The sequence below is a fragment of the Protopterus annectens genome, chromosome 2.part2 (assembly GCF_019279795.1).
Source record: "Protopterus annectens isolate FY-2018-M chromosome 2.part2, PAN1.0, whole genome shotgun sequence".
Lineage (NCBI taxonomy): Eukaryota > Metazoa > Chordata > Ceratodontiformes > Protopteridae > Protopterus > Protopterus annectens.
Genome location: NC_056730.1, coordinates 175,208,146 through 175,229,380, shown reverse-complemented (window position 1 = coordinate 175,229,380; position 21,235 = coordinate 175,208,146). Strand labels below are relative to the sequence as shown.

Here is a 21,235-nt window from a genome sequence, read left to right as displayed (position 1 = left end):
AAAACTTGGACCGAACCACAAAAGGTGGGGGAGTATCAATATTCGTCAAAGATACCCACACCTCCAGGTTGGTGGCACAGCACGAAGCATCAGAGACTATCCATGTGCAACTAACAGTGGGTAAAACTGCCTTCCAGTTTATAGCCTGCTACAGACCACCCTCCCAAACCCAGGAACCCCACTCGGCCTTCCTGAGAACACTGGAAAATATGAAGGTCTCTCCAAACACCATTATATTGGGTGACTTCAACTACCCAACCATAGACTGGGAGCATTACTCTAGCTCCAACACCCTAGCCCAAAGGTTCCTAGAATTTATAAACTCAAATGCTATGGAACAACTTGTTACCACTCCCACAAGAGGGGAAAACATACTGGACCTGATCATCACCAACATGGGGACTCTATGCTCCAGACCAGAAGTGTATCCCTCACTGGTAAGATCAGACCATAAACTAATCTCACTGGATATTCACATCCCGACCCCACCCCATGCCCAGAAAACCACAGTGAAAAACTTCTCTAAAGCAAATTTTACACTCCTCAAAACCGAGGTGGAATCCTTCAAAGCCCCGGGCCTGTGGATAATACGGCCCAGACCACAAAATCCTTTATAAACGCATTCTATGAACACCTTCAGGAATGCATGGATCATGCAATCCCAAATAAAACCAAGACCCAATCCTCCAAAGACAGGCGTCCTGTCTGGTGGACCCCAGCCATAAACAAACTATACAATAGAAGGAGGAAGCTACTACATGACAGAGCAAAATCCCAAAAAAGGAAGGCATCTCTGATCAGTATTAGCAAAAAACTATGGGCACTCATAAAATCGTCTAAGGCCAGCTTCGAGAGAAAAATTGCACAGGACACTAAGGGTAATCACAAGGCTTTCTTTAGTTATGTTAGGAACCTGGGTGGGAATTCCCAGATATGCTCAGAATTAGTCCAAAATGACAAAAAATACACCAAACCCACAGACATTGCCAACATCCTAGCTGACAGGTTCAGCGCAAACTTCTCCCCCCCCACCAAAAGGGCTAATATCTATCCCAGCAGAGTGCTGCCCCCCTGACATCTCAGATGCTCAGGTAAGAGCTGCCTTCTCCAAAGCAAGAAACACAGCATCAATGGGACCAGACGGTGTCCCAGGCTGCATCCTACATGAACTCCAAGAAGAGCTAAACCCAAACCTAAAACTACTGTTCAATCTCAGCCTTACTACAGGATATGTACCCAAAGAGTGGCGTACAGCAACAGTGGTCCCTCTCCACAAAGATGGTGCCTCAACGGATCCTGGAAACTATCGCCCCATAAGTCTCACTAGCTTGGTCTGCAAAGCTATGGAAAGGATCATCATGGACCTTATAAATAAAGATATTGGGGACCTACAGACACTGGATCCTACCCAATTCTGCTTTGTTAAGGGCAGATCCTGCCTCTTAAACCTGGTTGATTTCTTTGAAACAGTCACCAAGGCCATTGACAAGGAGAAGGTGGTCCACACAGCCTACCTGGACCTCGCAAAAGCCTTCGATATAATACCCCACTCGGGCATTATAGATAAGCTCACCAGCTTAAATATAAACCCCTATGTCACTAGATGGGTTGCAAACTGGCTCAAGGACAGAACCCACACGGTTAGAATAGCTGGAGCTATGTCAGACTCCAAACCAGTTACAAGTGGCATCCCACAAGGCTCAGTCTTGGGACCTCTCTTGTTCGGTATATATTTCTCGGAGGTACAGGCCAACATGGAAGAACTGTGGCTGACCAAGTTCGCAGATGACTGCAAACTGGGCACCATAATAGACTCTCCAGCCGACACAAGCATCCTCCAAAAGGGCCTCATAGAAACAGACAACTGGTTCCAGAGCCATGGCCTCAAGCTAAACTCCAAAAAGTGTATAGTCATCCCCTTTGGCAAAAACAAAGTGCCCACAAATTACCACATAGGTGGTAATCCATTAAGTACAGAAGAAGTAATTAGGGACCTGGGGACCCAAGTTGATAGCAATCTCTCATTTGACAACCACATGGCCAAAGTGGTTAGAAAAACATTTTATATAGCCCACCTAATCATGAAGGGATTCACATCTAGATCAGGGGAGGTCATCGTGCCTCTTTACTCATACCTCATCAGGCTCATAATTGAGTACAATGCCCCTTTTGGGATGTACCTTACCAGTCACCTGCAGCAACTGGAAAGACCCCAAAAGTACCTCACCAAGAGGATCAAGGGGCTCAAACAGATGCCGTATGCTGCCTGGTTAAAGAAACTCCAGCTCTACTCAGTGGCATACCGCCTGCTCAGAGGCAATCTGTGCCTGACGTATAAAGCCATGTCCAACCAGGAATTAATGGACATGCTGCACCTCAGAAAATCCAAATCCCATTGAGCTACGCGCTCGAGGGACTTAAACCTCAGCACTGAAATAAATAGGACATGCTGGAGGGACAGATTCGTAACCCAGAGGCTCCCTTCACTCTGGAATAAAATCCCAGTCCAGGTTAGGCAGAGTCCCTCATTGACTCTCTTCAAGAGGAATCTTGATGAGTGGATGGGAGATCATAGGTTTATCCCGGGTATCACTTCTGTGTCACTGTTAGACAGAGGCACAGTATACTAACCTCGAAAAAGGGCATAGCAAAATTAATTTAAAATGGGTGGCGAAAGCCATACACACTCTGGCTAGGCTTATAAATGCCCTAGGGCAGATAGCCTAGTATGAACCTATGAACCTATACATTCAGTACATTCAGTGCAGTACAGTATATCTTTTCCTGCAACTATTCTCACTAGCCTCTTCTAACACCTTCCTACCTCTCTATATAAAGATATGCTGCTGTCCCTGCAGCATCAGCCATCTCATTCATTATGGCTACATCTTACCCATAAAGCTCTGCTAAGCATAATTCCATTTTTCCATGCATGTTTTGACATTGTAATCTGCTTCTTGAACTAAATGTAGCATATTCATTCATCTGTAAATATGGTATATTATATATGTATATTTTTAGAATATCCTTATCTGTAAATATGGTTTGTTCACTTCTTTTGTGATCTTATTCACCTGGGCTGTGCCTGCAAATAGTCCATTGAGATTAGTGCACTATCCCGGTAAACAAATATAAAGGGTTGGGAAGGTGGCCTAATGGTTAAGGTGTTTGCATTACAAGCACAAGCTTCAGGGTTTGAGTCTCACAAGGGATAATTGGCTAGGCTTAAAATGTCGCCCAAGAGCAGTTAGCCTAGTACTAATCTATGAACCTATGAACCTAAATAAGTCAATAAAATAAACAAATAAATACTGCACCAAAAGAGGTGCAGCCATGCTTAAAAAAAAAGTTATGTCAGTGTCTCTGAAGACTGCTGTTCTGAGATTCTCTGCCACTCAAGATTTGATGGATCTTCACAATCAAATCAAATAATTCTGCACTTCTGACTTAGCCACTGGTAATAAGTGCCAATCCTAGAAAATGTAAAATTTAAAGCTATTCTTTCTTTTTTTTCAGAAGTGAACTCTGAGATGCAGTTGGAAGTCGGTCACCAGACTGCAACTCCAATTGCATCTCCGATGCATCTTTGATTCAAGCAGTATATAAACCAAAAACTTGGATAAGTCAAAGTGGAAAACTAAATACTATTTTGGCATTGCATTTTTCCAGTTTTAATAAAGTAACAGTGGATCATAGGATCAGAGATCATAGGAAGTTACTAGGCTAATGGCCCTGGGGCCCTTACAAGCCTAGCCAAAGTCAAACTTTGTTCCCAAGAGTGTCTGTTTAAAGCAAGCACTAAAATCAGCACCTATTGTTCCTGTCCATCCCCTGGGGTGAATTTCTGGTTACCCATCCAGTTGTCCAAATTACGCTTAAATAGGGTCAATTAGGGGCTCTATTTAACATGAACTGGAAGTTTGTTCCAAAGGTGAGGTAACCTTTGGGAATCACATCTGTCCCTCTAGCAGGTTCTGTTGATGTCGCATGCCAGGTTAAGGTCCTTAGAGTGAGTGACCTGTATGCCATTTGACTTATGAATGTGTACCATTTCCATTAAAACAGGGTCAGAGATTGTTTTATATGCAAGGCACAGGTTGCCTCTGAGTAGTCTGTATGACACAGAGTAAAGTTGCAATGATTTTAGTCTGTCCATATATGACAGATGCTGGAGACCCCAAATTTTCTTTGTAAGAAACCTTTGTGGTCTCTCCAATTGCTGCAGATGCTTGGAAAGGCACATACCAAAGGGAGTGGTATACTCCATTAATGGCCTGATGAGAGAAGAGTAAGGGGAGTTATAACCTCTTTTTTTTTATAGACAATGTCCTTACTTATGAGATGAGCAATATAAAATGCCGTTCTTACCACTGTGGAGAGATGGTGATCAAAGGTAAGGTTGCTGTCAACCTATGTGCCCAAATCTGTCACCATTGATTCTGTGCTTAGGGTATTGCTATTGATGTGATAGTTTGCTGGAACATCATCCTTGCCAAAGGGGAAGATAATGCATTTTTTTTTTGCATTAAGTTTAAGACCATGACTTTGGTACCAGTCATTAGTCTGTGTAAGTCCCTCTTGCAGAATGTTGACATCATTAGGGGACTCAATGACCTTTAGTTTTTGCCTGGACTTTGGAGAAGTAAATTCCAAACAGTAGGGGTCCCAGAATCGATCCCTGTGGAAAACCACTGGTTATGGGTCTGCTGCAGGAGGTGGAGTCCCTTATTTTGACCGTATGAGTTCTATCATACAGTGAGCCAGTTTGCAACCCACCTGTCAATATATGGGTTAATACCTAACTGGGTAAGTTTATCAATTATGCTTGAATGGGGGATTGTGTCAAAGGCCTTGGCTAAGTCTAGGTAGGCCATACGTACAGATTTACCCTCGTCTAGGGCTTTTCTGACTGTCTCGAAGAAGTCCACCAAGTTTAACAGGCATGATCTCCCTTGACAAAGACAAACTGGGTGGGATCAAGTGTTTCGAGATTTCTTATATCTTTGTTGATAAAGTCCATGATTATTTGCTCCATGGCCTTGCAGATAAGGCTAGTCAGGATAATGGGTCTATAGTTCCCAGGGTCAGTGGATGCACCCCCATTGTGCAAAGGGATGATGGTAGCTGTTTTCCATTTCACTGGGATGAAGCAGGTGCTTAGGCTGTGATTGAAAAGAGTACCCAGTGGTGTTGTTAATTCCTGTTTTAACTCATGTAGAACACAGCCTGGGATGTTATCTGGTCCCATAGAGGCTGTTTTTTGGCCTTGGAGAGGGTGTCAAAGACTTGCTCCTTAGAGATACTAGGTGGTGGACAGGTGGTAGGGATGCTTTGGGGTATGTGTGGCAGAGACAGGGGAGTGACATTTTCACTAAACCTGTCAGGCAGCAGGTTTGCTATATCCACAGGTTCTGTATATGTAGTACCATTGACTACAAGTTCTGTGCAAATCTGGGACTGTCCTTTGAGGTTACAGATGTAACTAAAGAATGCCTTATGGCTGTCCTTAGTTAGGGAACCTAATTTGGATTCTTAGTTAGTTTTGAAGGACTTCACAATGAGTCTTATTTGCTTGTTTAAGTTGAGGAGGGAGTGTTTCTCGTTTTAAGACTGCTCCTTCCTACTCTTAGACAGCAATGTCTTTCTCTTATTGTATAGCCTGTTAATGGCAGTTGTCCACCAGGCAGGCTTGTTCTTCCTTGTAGATCTTCCTTTGGTCTTATCAGGTATGGCAGGGTCAATACAATTATACAAATGTTCGTATAAAGCATTGGTGTATAACCCAGCATAGTGTCTGTTCCATCTGTGGGGAAAGGGGCTATGAAGCTATTTATGCCATCTCGTAAGAGGTTGTAATTGGCCTTGGAGAAGTTTTTTAGTCTAGTTGTATCTAAAGGGGTGTATGATGTTATAGTTACTTCTAACAAGATTGATTTGTGGTCAGATCTCACCAGGAAGGCTTGCACACTGGGAGTGGTGTAACGATCCCCTATGTTGGTGACCACCAGATCCAGGATATCAGAGCCCACTTGTGGGGGTGTCAACCAGCTGATCCAGGGCACTGGAGTTAACAAAATCCAGGAACCTTTGGGCAAGTGAGTTAAAACATGTATAATTTACCCAGTTAAAGGAGGGGTGATCACCCAAAACCAGGGTGTTCGGTTGTATCTTGATTAACTCAAGTAGATCCAATTAGGTTGAGTGGATATCCTGAATCATGGAGGGGGTCCTATAGCTGTCAATGACTTGAAGAGGGGTCTTACCAACAGTCAATTGCACCCGAAGTAATTCCAGGAAATCATGCTATATAACCAATCTAGAGGTGTATTTATATTTTATAATAATGTAACCTTTATTGTATTGTATTGCTTATGGAGCTTTTCTCCCCGGGCCAACACTGAAAACGGGCACTTTATGGCCCAGTGGACTTCTTCGGTAATCAAACTGAAAATAAATAAATAAAAATAAATTTTATGAATAATGATACACCATTTCCTTTAGTTATCATGCCTATAGTTTGTGGTCTGAATGTGTGGAAGGAAGTGTAACCCGGTATGGCTGGGGTGCTCTCCATAGCCTTAAACTAGGTCTCTGTGACTGAAAAGATGTCAGCATCTTCCAAGGCAAGGATTGCTTCCAGTGAGTGCAGTTTCAGGTTTAGACTCTAGCATTTAGAAGTATAATCTTGAGGTTGTTTTTAGAGGGTATTTTTATGTCAGAAATTTTGTTCTTGTGACATTGCCTAAAAGAGGCACTATGGGGGTGGCAAGAACCTTAGCCAGTAACTGAAATTCCAGGGGTGACAGATGAAGACCATCTCTGGCAAAGCATCGAGGTCTGTTGAGCATATCATCCTAGGCTGACAGATATGGGATCCCCATAGAATAATACCAGAAACTTAGCAAATTGTTGAAGTCAATCATTTTTCTTTGTATTGTGGCATCATCCTAGGCAAACGTAAAATGCTGCTTAAGGCTGGGGACATACCTGCCTGAGATACATAATCAGAGACCTCAGTCATGCCTCTCTTCATATAGTCCAGTGAGGTACATGTCAAGTCATTCACTCTAACATGGACTATGATAGAGTCATAACAGTACCTGTTACTGAGAGATTTGAGTGAGTGTGTGATGTGGTGGATCCTGGCAACTGATAGACAGCTAACGATGACTTTTTTCTTATCCAGCCTGGTAAGAGGGGCATCTGTATATCTCAAAATGGAATTGACTATGACTAAGATGTTTGGTTTTTTGTTATGCCTTAGGGGCTTTTCTGATGAGACCCTGGTGTGTGAGATATTATGTGTACTATGCCCTACAGGGGATGTATTATATGAATGTGCTTGTGTTTGGGTGGTCTCTGATGTTTAGGTAAGTTTCTGGTAAGGACCTCCACATATGTAGGTTTATGTCTTGTTGGTTTGGTTGGTGCAGGAGGTGAGGTAAGCATGCTGGCAAGCCGCTTAGTGTCAGGTGTCCTCATAGCCGGCCTTAGGCATAGGCCAACTAGGCGGCCGCCTAGGGTGCCACTATAGCAGGGGCACTTTTCCAGTATTTATTTGGTGTAGGTAGACCAGGATGGAGGCACCTGGGTGGTGTGGGGGGGGGGGCGCCGTGGAGCCCTTTTGCCTAGGGCACCAGCTGACCTAAGGCCGCTGCTGGGTGTCCTGACTCGTGAGCAAAATAGGCTGGATTCTACATTCTTAATATAGATATATCTCTCGCATATTGAATTTGTGTGAACTAGAAGATGTGGGTTATCAGTGTACATGAGGCAATTGCCACATTGCCTAAGGAGGTTCATGTCAACCAGGCTGGCTGGAATAATTGTGGGAAATTGTCTGTCCATAGTGCTATGTAATTTAATGTGATCAAAAATGGGGCGAAGATGCCTGGTAAGGCAGACTGACAGGAGAAGAGGTCCTGATAATGAATGTCTAGTGGGTGAGACTTGTGTTGGTACCTCAGACGTTACACTGATTGTTCATCTGACCGTGAGGCACAATCACTCAACAACCTCTGATAGAGAACAAGCAGTGCACTAAGGGAAAATTAACAAAGTAATAAGTGTGCGTCTATAACCGGCAATGGTATCCACCACTGGGTGGCAGTGTGCGATAGTGCGCCTCGTGCAAACCTGTGTAAATGTGGTGCTTATGTAACAAATGTGAGAAAACTGATTTAAACAAATTAAGTAGTAAAAAAGCTCAAAACTGAGCCCTGTTCCAGCAACCTTCAGTCAGATGTGTCTTAACTGCACAGTCTTGCCACAAGGGTGCAGGAGAACTCTCTCCAATAAAAGATAGCCTGGTTTAGTGCTCAATTATACAAACAGAACTAGATTAAGCAGGTCTAAATCTAGTCTATGCTACAGCAAAGTGTAACAATTCAGTAAAAACAGTTCAAATAAGCAGTGATATAGGAAAAATACATGTCAAAAGTGCAAAATACAGTGAAAAATTGTACTTTAGGTTTGCAGAAATCAGCAGATGTCTTGGATTGATCAGATGAAAGCAGCAGAGCAGTAGCTGTCTATGCTTATGTAGCAAATGTGAGCAAACTGATTTAAACAAATTAACCAATAAAAAAGCTCAAAACTGACCCTGTTCCAGCAACCTTCAAACAGATGAGTCCTAACTGCACACTCCTGCCAGAAGGGGGTGCAGGGGAACCCTCCAACTAAAGATAGCCTAGTTTAGTGCTCAATTATGCAAACAGAACTAGATTCATCAGGTCTGAATATAGTCTATGCTACAGCAAACAAATAGGGTTGCCACCCTTTCAAATGCCCAAAGTGGGACATTTTTTGGTACAGATGTCAGACTTTGCAGGGTGAAATATACCCATGGCCAGTACAAAGGACAGAACGTCATTTTTTTGCCTAAATAAAAGCTTTTTCTTGTAGCATTTTAGTTGCTTATTGTGTTTCTTACAACATTTAGGTGTTTCAGATACAGAATAACCATTTTATGCAACTATTACATAAAGTATAGGAAATAATTTTGTACTAAAATCTCAGGACATTTGCCATTTTTTCAATTTTTTTGCAGGACGCAACTGCCCAAAGAGGGACTGTCCCTCACAACGTAGGACAGATGGTAACCCTACAAGCAAAATGCAACAATTCAGTAAAAAAAAGTTCAAATACGCAGTGATATAGGAAAAATACAGTTCAAATGTGCAAAATACAGTGAAAATGTGTACTTAAGGTTTGCAGAAATCAGCAGATGTCTTGGATTGCTGAGATGAAAACAGCAGAGCAGTAGTTCTCTATTTCTTTTTAAAGCCAAACGTCTAAAATGGTTTTAAAAAGGGGGAGGCGTGTGCCTCTGCATCCAGGCCTAACTCTGCTAGTGATTTATAAGGCATTTTGAATGTTAAAATAGTCTCGGACAGCAACTTTTGTATCATTTATTCCATAGACAGTCTTGTCTCTCAACATTTGCTCTAATGTCTCTCCAGAATTATAGCCATAAGCACATTTTCTCAGATAAGTAACATACTCTGCCCATAATTCTCTCTTGAACTTGAATCAAACTAGAATCGTTTTATTATTTCATTGGATTTATGATTAAAACTGTACCTTATCAAGGCTTCCAGCTGCATTTTTTTTTTTTTGCATTTTTTTATAGCTCTGGGCATTTCTAATTAGACTGCAGTTTATAAACCCAGTCACATTGAAAAATGTCTTCATCCTCTTTTTCATTGGCAACAAAAATGCAATCTTGTCTGGATGTTTTACATCAAATGGAGTCAGAATACCTGCGGTTACTGTTTTCTTTCTTTTCCTTACAATTCAGTACTGTTGTCTATGCTGGAAATTAAGTTCATTGCCAAAGACGAGGTGGTATGTCTTAGAAAGAAGATCCATCACCTGTAAAAGAAGATCCGTCACCTGTAAGAGTTCAAAAGCTTTAATATGAAATCCAAAAGCAATGCCAAGCAGTGACACAAGAAATTCAGCAGCAAAAAACACTTTTAGTAAGTACAAGAATAAACTATCTGAGACACAAAGTAAGCCTTGAAGGATAAATCTTTTACTCTGAATGCAGGCACTATCTAGTATCATAACATATGCATATAGAGAGGAAGAACACATTTTATGGGCTTTCTTTTTGTTTCCTGAATGTACATTTCCAAATCAGATTAACATATTAGTTTTGTTTCACATGGAAGTTTTTGGGAAGTATCTAAACTTCAAACAGTTATATCTGGATGCTAGCAAAGACATGCCCTTATTTAATAATGCTCCACATATTTATGCAGAAAGCACATACTGTATGGGATGTCTTGTCAAGAATCAGACCAGTCAGTCAGCTTCCAAAGCTTAAAGTCACCTTCCATGCTCCCTACCCTCTGCCATGCACAAGGGAAGCAACATAAACTCAGTGCCTAGGATTCCAAACTTCAGAGCTTTCTTGCTGCCAAGGAGAGTTCTCCTCTGCATGCTTTGGGTGATTGACCATCAGTTATCACTTTTACAAGGCTGGGCAGCTAATTCCGCATCATTAAACTTTTACTTCAGAATTGTATGTTTTGCCTGATGGTTCCCTGAAAGGAATCCTTTGTAAATATTTACATTTTTTGAAAAAAGTTACAGCTTTTACTTCAAATTTTATTGTCAGGGGCTTGAATTTTTGGTTTTGAAAGTGATCCATTAAAAATTTTATCTCAGTGCTTCCAGTTCATGTCAGCCTGTTTTACTAATTCATTTCAGCGGTGCTGAATGCTTGACAGGCATCTTTTCAGCTGATAGTCATTCCTGGTTTTCTACAGGGATTCCATTTTAGTTTTAGATTTTCTGAGAAAAAAGTGTACTGCTTATGCATAACAGTGTTATGAGAAGCTGGAGGTATTGTGTTTGATGAGTGTCAATAAAAATACATATTTATTTATAATTTACAGAAGGTGAAACTGATTTCTCTAGGCTTCTATATCTACTTGTAAAACTCCTTTGCCATCAAGGAAATGCACCTGGGTTTTGTTAAATTATGCAAGAAGAAAAAAGTTACCCAGGAGACCTTGGCTTTCACTTTGACTTCCTCTTTGCTTCATTTGCTGGTGGTTGACACCACCATGGCCATCAGTTGCTCCTTAAACCACTCATCCTTTTTTTATCTCAGTCACTCTGGTATTTCTCCATGAGACGCCACTAAGGACCAGGAGACAGGCACATCCTTTGTGTCTGTTCAGTTGCTCTTGTTAGTCAAGGGCAAACCATCCTTGCCGTCATCAAGAAAAAGGACAAGGAGGATACTCCTCTACTAAGATGTTCTGAGGAGTTTTTTTCCTGGGGAAGGGACTGTCACTTTAGCTGCTCCTATTCTGGGTGGTCTAGAAATAAAGGATAGAGAAGACTAGGCATTTTACCTCTTAAAACTCATGGAGAAATTGGTTAAGCTTTGCAATGGATTTATTTGCAGCCTTTCAGTCTTTTAATACTGAGTCCACTCATCCTTTTAAAAGGAGAGCATTTTCCTCTCACTAATATACTGATTACCAGTTGGAGGAACAAGATTTAGTCTGGGAATGTGGATCAAGTTTCTTTATTCATACTTGATCATTAATGGACAGTCCTGTAAACAGTTGTTTTTGATTTTGTGTGTGAGGTTTAGTGGAAAATATTTAATTTATTATGTTCACAGATGTCTGACTGTAAATAGTTTTGATTATTTTACAATCTGAAAATCCAAAAAACTTAACAAAAAAAATGTCTTTATTCATAATGGGGAATCAGATTCTGAGGAAAGTTATTCCAAAGATTCTCCTCTTGAGGAGTTGTTTTTTTTCTGATCCTACTGCCAGAATTTTAGTGGGAACAAAAATAAATTCCAGAATCTCAACAAATATATTATAATTTGTTACAGGTGGAGTTCCCTCATCTTGCACCTGTTCCTCCTGTGTTGTCTCTGGTAACCATTTGAAATGTCAGGAGGCACTAGAGAGAGTCCTAAGACATGGAGACTGAATGTCCGAAAGAATGGACTTACATATATCAAGTCTGAGTGCCATTTCTGGGAATATTCCCTTTTTTCCAAGGTATGATGATCTTGGAGTTGGTATATATAAGTTTGGGGTGTGTGACCCAGGGGGTCTTGCATCTCATCAAAAAGAAGTTTTAAGGAGTAGAGTGATGTTTGAGATTCACTCTTCTCCTATTTTTTTTGTATTTTTTTTCTTTCTGGCTTTTCCTCACTCAGCATTTTGTGTTGCAACATTTCAATAGGGAGATGTTGCCAGTCTTAAGGGATGCCTTTGAGACAGTTGCAATTTGCCTGACAGTTGGTCATCTACTGCAAGAAAGATAGATTGTATAAGTTGACCTAGACACACAAATTCCTTTTTGCTAACCCCAGGTTAGATCCTTCTGTAATTTCTCTGTCAAAGTTTGCTTTTGCTAAACTCATTACAGTAGATAACCCTATGCCTTCTTACAAAATTGAAAACGTCTTTGATAGGTTTGGGAATAAAATGTATTCTTCTTCTGCCTTGGCCTTCAGAATAATAATTTGCCAGGCTCATATGTCTGAATTTATGCTGGGTTCCTATGACAATTTGAGGAAATTAATTGCTGAGCTGTCTTCATCAGAAAGTTAAGCACCTCTGTATTTTATTTCCTGTGCCTCAGATAGCAAAATATTCTTTAAAATGTGCTTATGACATGGCTGATTCTGTATCCAGAGCAGCTTCCACTGGCTCTATAATAAAATTTCCTTGGCTACATTCTCAGAATTTGTCAGAGAATGATAAAGCTGAAATTCTGAGTGTTCCTCTGGATAGAAAACTGTTATTTGGATCATCCTCTGACGTCCTTATAAATTTTGAGAAAAGAGGAAAGTTAATTCAGGAGTTACCTAGATTTTTAACCCTCCTTTTGAAAATATAACAAAAACTTTTCTTCAAGCTTTGGCTCCTCCTTCAGGAAGTAATAAAAACATTTCCCAAAAAGCACTGGCAAGTAAAAGTTTAAAAAGCAGTGTCAAGGAGATTCAAAGAACAAAGAAGGGTCCTCCCAAAACCAAGGACAATCTAAGACAACATCTATCTGCACATCAAGAATTTTCCCCTCCATACCTTGGCAGTCTTATAAAGGGCTCCCTACTGAAATGTCAGTACTTGAAATGCCGAGTCCTGAGAAGCCAAAATAATAATATGAAAAACCCAGGAGAAGAGTGAATCTCAAATATCGCTCTTCCCCCTTAAACTCTTTTTTTGCAGTGGTGGAGGGCAATACCTCCCCCTGCACACTCCTCAGACTTCTATATATCAACTCCCAAGATTGACATTATTATGTGGAGAAAAGGGAATATCTCAAGAAATGGCCATTCCAGACTTAGCAAATGTAAGCCCATTTTTTTGGTCATTCTGCATTTCAGGATTCACTCTAGTGGGTCCCAACTTTCAAATGGTTACCCTTGTAAAGCTTTCCTGAGTCTAGGCCTTAACCTTCCTCTTTGGCTGAACGTGACATCAGGCTCTTCGGTCCAGAGAATCATTCAAAAATGTGATAGCTGTCAGTGAGACTCCTTTTCTACCCTTACCTTCCAAGGGATTCCTCCATATCCACCAAATCAGACCTTGCTGTGCCCTCCTTTTCTAGATCAGATACTGTCTTGGGAATGATAGAACCTGTTCCCCCAGACTTAAGAGGGAAAAGTTTTTATTCAGGAATATTTTGGTGCCAAAGAAAGAGGAAACCTGGACACCTGTCCCAGGCCTTTCTTTTCTAAATTTTCACATCAAAATCCAAAATGCTTTCACTTTATTCCCCATTATCTCTCATTTCACCTCAAAGTTTATTAGTAACCTTGGATTTAAAAAATGCTTATCACATCCCAGTCCATGAAGATTTTAGATGTGTTCTGCATTTTCTGTGTCTGGTTCACATTTTCATTTTTCTGTTTTGCCTTTTGGTTTATCTACAGTGTCCAGAGAGTTTACAAAGTGTCTCGCTCTTGTAATTGCCCGCTGCACATTGCAGGGCATTCACATTTTCCCATATTTAGATGATTGCCTGATATTGGAGGATTCCTTCAAAAACTGTCAAGAATCTCTGGCTTGGGTAATGAACCTCCTTTTCAGCTTGGGCTGTCAGATGAACAAAGGGAAATCTCTCATTCCTTCCCCTAAGATAGTGTTTCTGGGATGTCTACTGGATATATCCCTAAAGATGGCTTTTCTTCCTCAAGGCAAAGTGGAGAGTTACAAGGAACACTTTCTGAGATTTTCCAACCAGACTCATTTATCTGCAAGGGAATATGAGGAAGATTCAATTGTATGTCAAACTGGTTTGGACTCATCACCAGCAACACCTTCCTTTTCAAATTCCATGCTAGGTTTTTACAAATGGAACTATTCTGGTGGGTGAATCAGTTGCCTCTCAACCTTAGCTCTTCCTTTCTCCCTGCCAGGCCCTACTCAGTTTGTTACCATAGATGCATCAGACTTTGCTTGGGGAGCTGTTTCCAAGGGAGAGAACTTTCAGGTCCACTGAAACAAGCAGTACAATTCAACATACACAAATATCAAAGAAATGATGGCTCTAATAAATACTCTTAAATCTCTGAACCATATTTTGACTCCAGGCCCTCTGCTAGTAATCACCGACATTGGTACACTGATGTGGTACATAAACAAACAGGATGAGCCCTGTCCTATTCCCATTGAAGACAGGTTATGGTAGCCTGGAATCTGACAACTCAGTTCAGCCTGTCCCTCCAGGTTACCTGCATTCCATCAGAGCAAAACTTTGTTGCAGACAAGCTGAGCAGGACTAGGCAGACCCACATGAATGGAAGCTGAACTAGGGGATAGTTAAAGAAATTCTACTCCAGGACTCCTTGTGATCAGGCCAGGAAGACAGATGCAATTTCATTCTCATGGATGGAATATTCCTCTATACTGTAGCACTCTTTCCTCTGACAATAAGGGTTCTTCTAAAGATTCAGAAAGACTCCACAAAGATAATTGTGGTGACTCCTTTTAGACCCAAATAACAATGGTTCTCCTTTCTTTTAAAAATGGTCACTGGCAATTACCACAAACATCCTTACAGAATGGGCTTACACAACGCATAAGTTATTTGATACACCCAGACCTTCACTTTCTTCGACTGACTGCTTGGATGGTAGAATTTGAATTCCTTTTAGTCACCTTTTTACTCAGGATGTACAGCAGGTATTAAAGAAGGGCAAAGAAACCAGCTGCTAGAAAATCATATAAGGTTAGGTGGAACATATTTTCTTGTTGGTGCCAATCCAATAACCAGGACTCTTTTAAAGTCTAGATGCCTCTGGTATTATTTATGTGCATTATTATCCTTTGGCTTTTTTACTCTTCTAGTAAGATACATATTTTGGTCATATCGGCTTGTCTGCTGTTAAAACCTCCCATTTCTACTCTATCTAAATGAAACAGTTTTTGAAGGCTGTTTGCTTGGCTCTGTATTGAAATGCCAGCACTCGAAATGCCAAGAGCTAACATGCTGAAAAAAACCCCCACCAAAACCTCAGGAGAAGAGCTAATCTCGAAGATCGCTCTTCTCCTTTAAATTTCTTTTTTGTGGGGGGGCAACCCCCCCACCTCCAAACACACGCACACACACACACACACACATATATATATATATATATATCAGAAGACCGACACGACGGATGGCTGTGTGAGTATCGCAGAGTTACGAAGTCTTGGTCTGTGAGGCAGGTAAGTGTGGAGATTGATCTAGTCTGTGGGCAGGGGGGTGGAAGGTGGAGTTTAAGTTAGGGAAGAGGTGGAAGTGGTGTTAAGTGAGTTAGGGGTTAGGGAGGGTTAGGGAGGGTGGGAGGGAGTAGGGGGGCTAGAGGGGCCTATAGGGTTGGGAGTTGAGTTAGGTGAGTTAAGATAGGAGCAGGTTGAGTGAGTTAGAGGCTAGGGATAGTAGTAGTGAGTAAGTAGTGGCGTGGGACCTAGACTAGGGGTAGGTAGTGTGTGGGCTTGTAAGGATTTTGGTTTGTGGTGGTGTGTGTGTGGTGTGTGTTGTGGGGATGTGTGTGTTTTTTTTTTAATAATTGTTATGGTGGTGTGTATTTTGTTAAATGTTTGTGTACCGTGCGTGTTTGTGTACCGTGGGTTGTTTCAGTTTCGTGTTTTGTGTATGGAATATGTTATGTGTCGTCGGTGATGTTGGTGTCGTGTGTGTGTTTTTCCATATGTCAGGTAGAACCATATATATATATATATATATATATATGGATCTAGGACTATTGAACGAAAGTTGAATAGTCCAAATCCACAATTGCCGAACACACTTTAATGAAAGCGCTTTCACCGAAAAAGCGCTTTCGTTAAAGTTTGTAAAAAAAAAAAAAAAACACTAAATCTACTTTTATTCAGGGGGCAAGCCCCCCTGCACCCCCCACCCCCTACTTTAATATTCTCACTCCAAGATCGCACTACAGTGAGGAAAAGGGAATATTCCCTTATCCGCACCATAGTACGACCTCCGCAACAGGCATATTTACGTGAAAGTGCTTCTTCAGTGAAAAGCCCTTTCGCGTAAGTATGCCCGGCGGGGATCAGTACAGATCCTATATATATATATATATATATATATATATATATATATATATATATATATATACCAACTTTGACATTGCCATACCTTGGAGAAAAGGGAATATCCTGAGAAATTTCATCTCAGACTTAGTATATGTATGTCCATTGTTCAATACATGTCCACCTGTGAGACTGGTGGCTCCTCCTTGGGATACTAATTTTGTATGGGAAAAAACTTACTCTATTTCCTTTTGAACCAGTTCAGGATGCTGAATTGAGGTTCTTATCTTGAAAAACAGTGTTATGGATTGCTCTGACCTCTGCAAGATAACTGTCTGAGTTGCAAGCTTTAATGGGGAGTCATCATTATCTCATTTTTCATAAGGATAGGGTTACTTTGAGAACAAATACTTTCTTTATGCCCAAGGTTGTTTCAGAATTTCCATTGAGCCAGGCCATTCCTCTGCATACTTTGGATGTCCATAGTCAATTCGGGAACTATATTGACAGAACTAAAACCTTCAGAATTGCTGACCAGCTGTTTACTTCCTATGAAGGTATGAAAAAGGGAAAGCAGTGTCAAAACAGAGAAAGGGTTTACCAGGCTATTGCTTTTTGTAATTCTCACAATAATAAGATACTTCCAGGCATGGCTAGGGCTGACTCAACAAGAGTGTTGGCTACTTCTGTGGCATTTTTGAGAGGGGTGGACTCTAGATATATACTAGAGGCAGCAAGTTGGTCTTCTCTATACACCTTTACAAAGTGTTACAAACTAGGTTCCTAGTCTAAGTTCAGAGCAGGCTGTTCTCCAGGGGCTTCTGGTCTCTGATCAGCATACCTTTCAACAAGAAATATGGACAAAGCCTGACAGAATGTGGGGGTTAGAGGCCTAAAAATAGAGCCAGATTTTATATTGCTGTTATAAACTTAGAATGTTGCTAGAGTAACAGGATTTGTGTTAACATACAATGTTGTGTAGTCCTAACTCACCTTCATTCTTACACTTGGGTTCAGAGCCGATCCTCGGCTCTGACTCGGCAATTCTCTAGCTCAAAGACTTCTGGTTGGCTCGTGGCAAGGAGGTATCCCATCATGCACTGCTGACATATCCCAGATCTCATTTGCCACTTGACGAGTTCAGAAGTGCTTCTTCTTGGCCGTGGCTAAATGGAATTTTTTCTTATTATTATTCGAATTATAGTGTTTGAAAAAGATTTATTTAGCTGTTTTAGTATTCGTTTATAGTCTTGTGTCTGTTGAAGACCTTGTGTGGCATTGTTTTCTGTGTTTTTACTTTTTTTTTTCTTGTTCATTCTTCCACAGGCCTGTTTACTGTATCCCTGCACTCGCTGTTTGGTTTTGTTTTGCTATTGGGCTTTGCCTAATTGTTTTTCTTCTTTCAAAGCTATTTTTCACCAAGGGCTAGGCCTGTTTAAGTTAGAGGACCTAGTCCTCAGTCTGTCACTCGTGTTTTCTTCCTTCCTCCAGGTCTAGGCCCGTTTACGTTAGAGGACCTAGTCCTCTGTCTGTTGTGTGTTTCTTCCTCTAGTGCTAGGCCCATTTAAGTTAGAGGACCTAGTCCTCTGTCTATCTATCTGTTGTTTCCTCAGGGTTAACCGTTTAAATTAGAGGTAGTTCTTGTTTTGTGTTTGGCTCTAGTCACTGTGACTTGTTTTTTTCTGTCTGTCTTAGATATCAGTATTGGTTTCAGATATGTCTAAAGACTTGAAAGACCACAAGCCTTCTGGGTTTAAAAAAATGTACCAAGTGCACTCAAAAAATGTCCCTGATAGATGGGCATACTATTTGCGTATGCTGCTTAGGTGCTATTCACCTCCAAGAATCTTGCTCCTTTTGCCATGCTTTTAGTCCTCGAGTCCTTCAAGAGAGAAACAGCAAACTTATATTGAAAGGTCTCTTAAAGTGTTCCTTTGAGAAACAGTTAGCTTCTTCTTCCTCCTCTAGTTCCAAGTCACCATCATCTAAAAAAAGACAAAGCTAAACCTGCAAAAAGGCGGTCTCCCACTCACTCGGTGTAGTTGGAGCCGCCATAAAAGATTTCTAAATCGACTACTTCCTCTTCGGCTCCATTGGTTTCAGTGCCAACAGAGATTATTGATGTGGAGCAATCAGTTTCAGTTCCAAAGGTCACGGAGCCGATAACTGAATCTGTGTCTCAGAGCCAGTCAGCTGAACTTCGTCCGGTTTCTCTGACACTCAGATTGCCAATTTTTCAGCGGTCTAGGTCCCCCACGTTATACTCCAGGTCCTCTAGGAGCCTTTCTGATGAGGATGTTGAGAGAGAGGTGCGCAGACTCCCGAAGACATCGGTGCTGGCAAATTTACTTTCGGCTCTGTCCCAGTCAGCTCTGGAGCCTACTGAGCCCGTACACTCTATCACCGTTCCTCCTCCGAGCCACTCCAGTGCTTTGGAGCCAGAGATGTCGGTGCCACTTGTTGTGGAAAGGTCGGTTCCAGTTACCTCTGTGGGCCTCTCAGTTCCGATATCCACTCCAACACCTTTTGGTACTGTCCGTGGGGTCTAGGGTCCTAAGCTCTTCAGTCGGCCCGAGGGGGACGCTTGACCCGAACTTCTTTGGTTCCAAGCTTACCTCTCGGTGCTTCGGCTCAGGTGAGCTCGTACCCTGCATCTGTCTCGGAGCCTATCTCCTCGGTACCGAGGACTGCCTCTGCTCCTTCAGAACAAGGGGCATCCTCGGAGCCAAGGGGATTGGCCTTCGAGCTGATGAGGAGTGTACTGTCCAAATATTCAGTTCCAAATAGGGGTACTGACACTCTCCCCCCTAAAGCGCCAAGCTCAGTCTCAGCACCTTCTCTCATCCAACACAGCTGAAACTCACAGCCTCAGGAACCCTCCATGAGTGGTCCCCAGTCTTCTGAGACCTCCCCAGAATATCCTTTTGAGGGGCCCCCTCGGAAGAAAACTTGTAAGAAGAAGCATGTTGACTCCCCAGATGAGTCCATTACATCGGACACTGACCTCGAGGAATCAGAAGGGTCCCCAAGTCATCCTCTGATGATATCTCCTTTGCAGATATCCTTGAGATCCTGAAACAGAGGCATCTGGCCCACCACCTCCCCTTCTGATGAGGAGTCAGTGTACCTAAAGGCTTTCAGGTCTCAACCCTCTGCCTCTTGGGTATCTCCACCTTTTGACGAACTTTTGGATCCAGTGAGTCGAAAGGTGTGGGAATCTCCTGATACTGTGGAACCAGTTCCTAGAAGACCTAATCAACTCCTATCAGCACCTCAGGACAAAGAATTTCTCACCAAAGGCATGCCAGTAGATGCCATGCTGGTGGCAGCAGCCACCAAAAAGAAACTAGCTGAAACTTCCTCTGCTGTCCATCCACTGAACAAGGAGTCTCAAATGATGGACAGGTATGGGAAGCATGTCTTTTCTTCAGCGGCTTTTACATTCAGATCGCTGAACTACCTTTCTCAATTCACTAGGCTCCAGAGAGATCTCCTGAAAGAGCTAGGAGATACTCTCCTAGGTAACGTATCTGAAGCGGTATCTGATAAGCTTAACGCACAGATGTCTACCTTAAATTCTATTGTTATTTCCTGCATGAGGCTGATATCTTATGCGGCAGACGGAGCGAGTAGGGCAGCGGGTTCAGGTGTTTCTCTTAGAAGGCACTCCTGGATGCTCTTGTGTAATTTTGTGGAGGCCTTTAAGTCTGCATTTACCAATGCCCTCTTTGATGGATCCTCATTGTTCGGACCTAAGGTAAAGGACACACTCACCAGGTGCAAACATGCAGGGAAAACCCTGTCTGCCATGGGAGTCCTTTTTTCCATCCTTTCTAGACCCTATCCCAAAGGGCAGAGGGGCAGAAAGATGTGGTTTAAAAAGTTTCAGAGGTTTTTCCAGGACAAACAGGGAGATTCCTTCTCCAGAGGCAGAGGAGGAGGAAATAATGGCAGACGATGACCTAGAGGCAGGGGAGGCCCACAGAATCAGGGAGACCATGATTCCTTTCGTGGTCGTCCCTACCAGCGCTCCTGAAAGGAGGCCTGACTACATCTCTGGAGCCAGTCAGGGGATGTGTATCTTTGTACCCAGAAGCCTGGCGTGACATCACACAAGACAAGTGGGTACAAAGGATAATTACCAGAGGATACTGTATTCCCTTCTCTTTCACTCCTCCTTAGACCAGAAGAATCCCGGATGTTCCACCCAATCACAGGGATTTAGCAACTGTAGAAATCCAAACGTTGCTCAAAAGGAGAGTCATCCAACCCATCCCCGCAGACCAAGTAGATTAGGGACTTACTCCAGATTCTTTTTGGTGCCCAAATGAACAGGGGATTTGAGACCCATCATGGATCTCAGCAAGTTGAACGAATCGGTACAGAAGTCTAAGTTCCGAATGGTCACATTACAGTCGATACTCTCACTGTTAGGGAAAGACATTTTTGTGTATCTTGTATGTATATTTGTTCAACTATACTGTACATTAGTATGAGTATTTGTTGCACTGTATACTACTATTTATTTTATCTTTATTTATTGACATTTGATTTTATTAACTGTATTTTATTAACTGTATACTGACTGTACTTTGTTAGAGTTTTTCTCCATGGGTCTCCACTGAAAAGGAGTATCCAGCCCAGCTGAATTATCTCAGTAAAGAAATGCAAATAAACGAGTAAATTTAAAAAAAACAATAAAT

The 21,235-nt window shown here is 41.8% G+C and overlaps 1 protein-coding gene across 1 annotated transcript in view; it reads left to right on the top strand.

Annotated features, from left to right (window-relative positions):
• Positions 1–21,215, top strand: part of LOC122795929 (E3 ubiquitin-protein ligase TRIM52-like) — a 117,164-nt gene extending 95,949 nt beyond the window's left edge. The window contains exon 3 of the mRNA XM_044064410.1: positions 21,132–21,215. Within this exon, the coding sequence (XP_043920345.1) occupies positions 21,132–21,215 (84 nt within the window). The remainder of the gene's footprint in view (positions 1–21,131) is intronic.
• Positions 21,216–21,235: the final 20 nt, after the last annotated feature.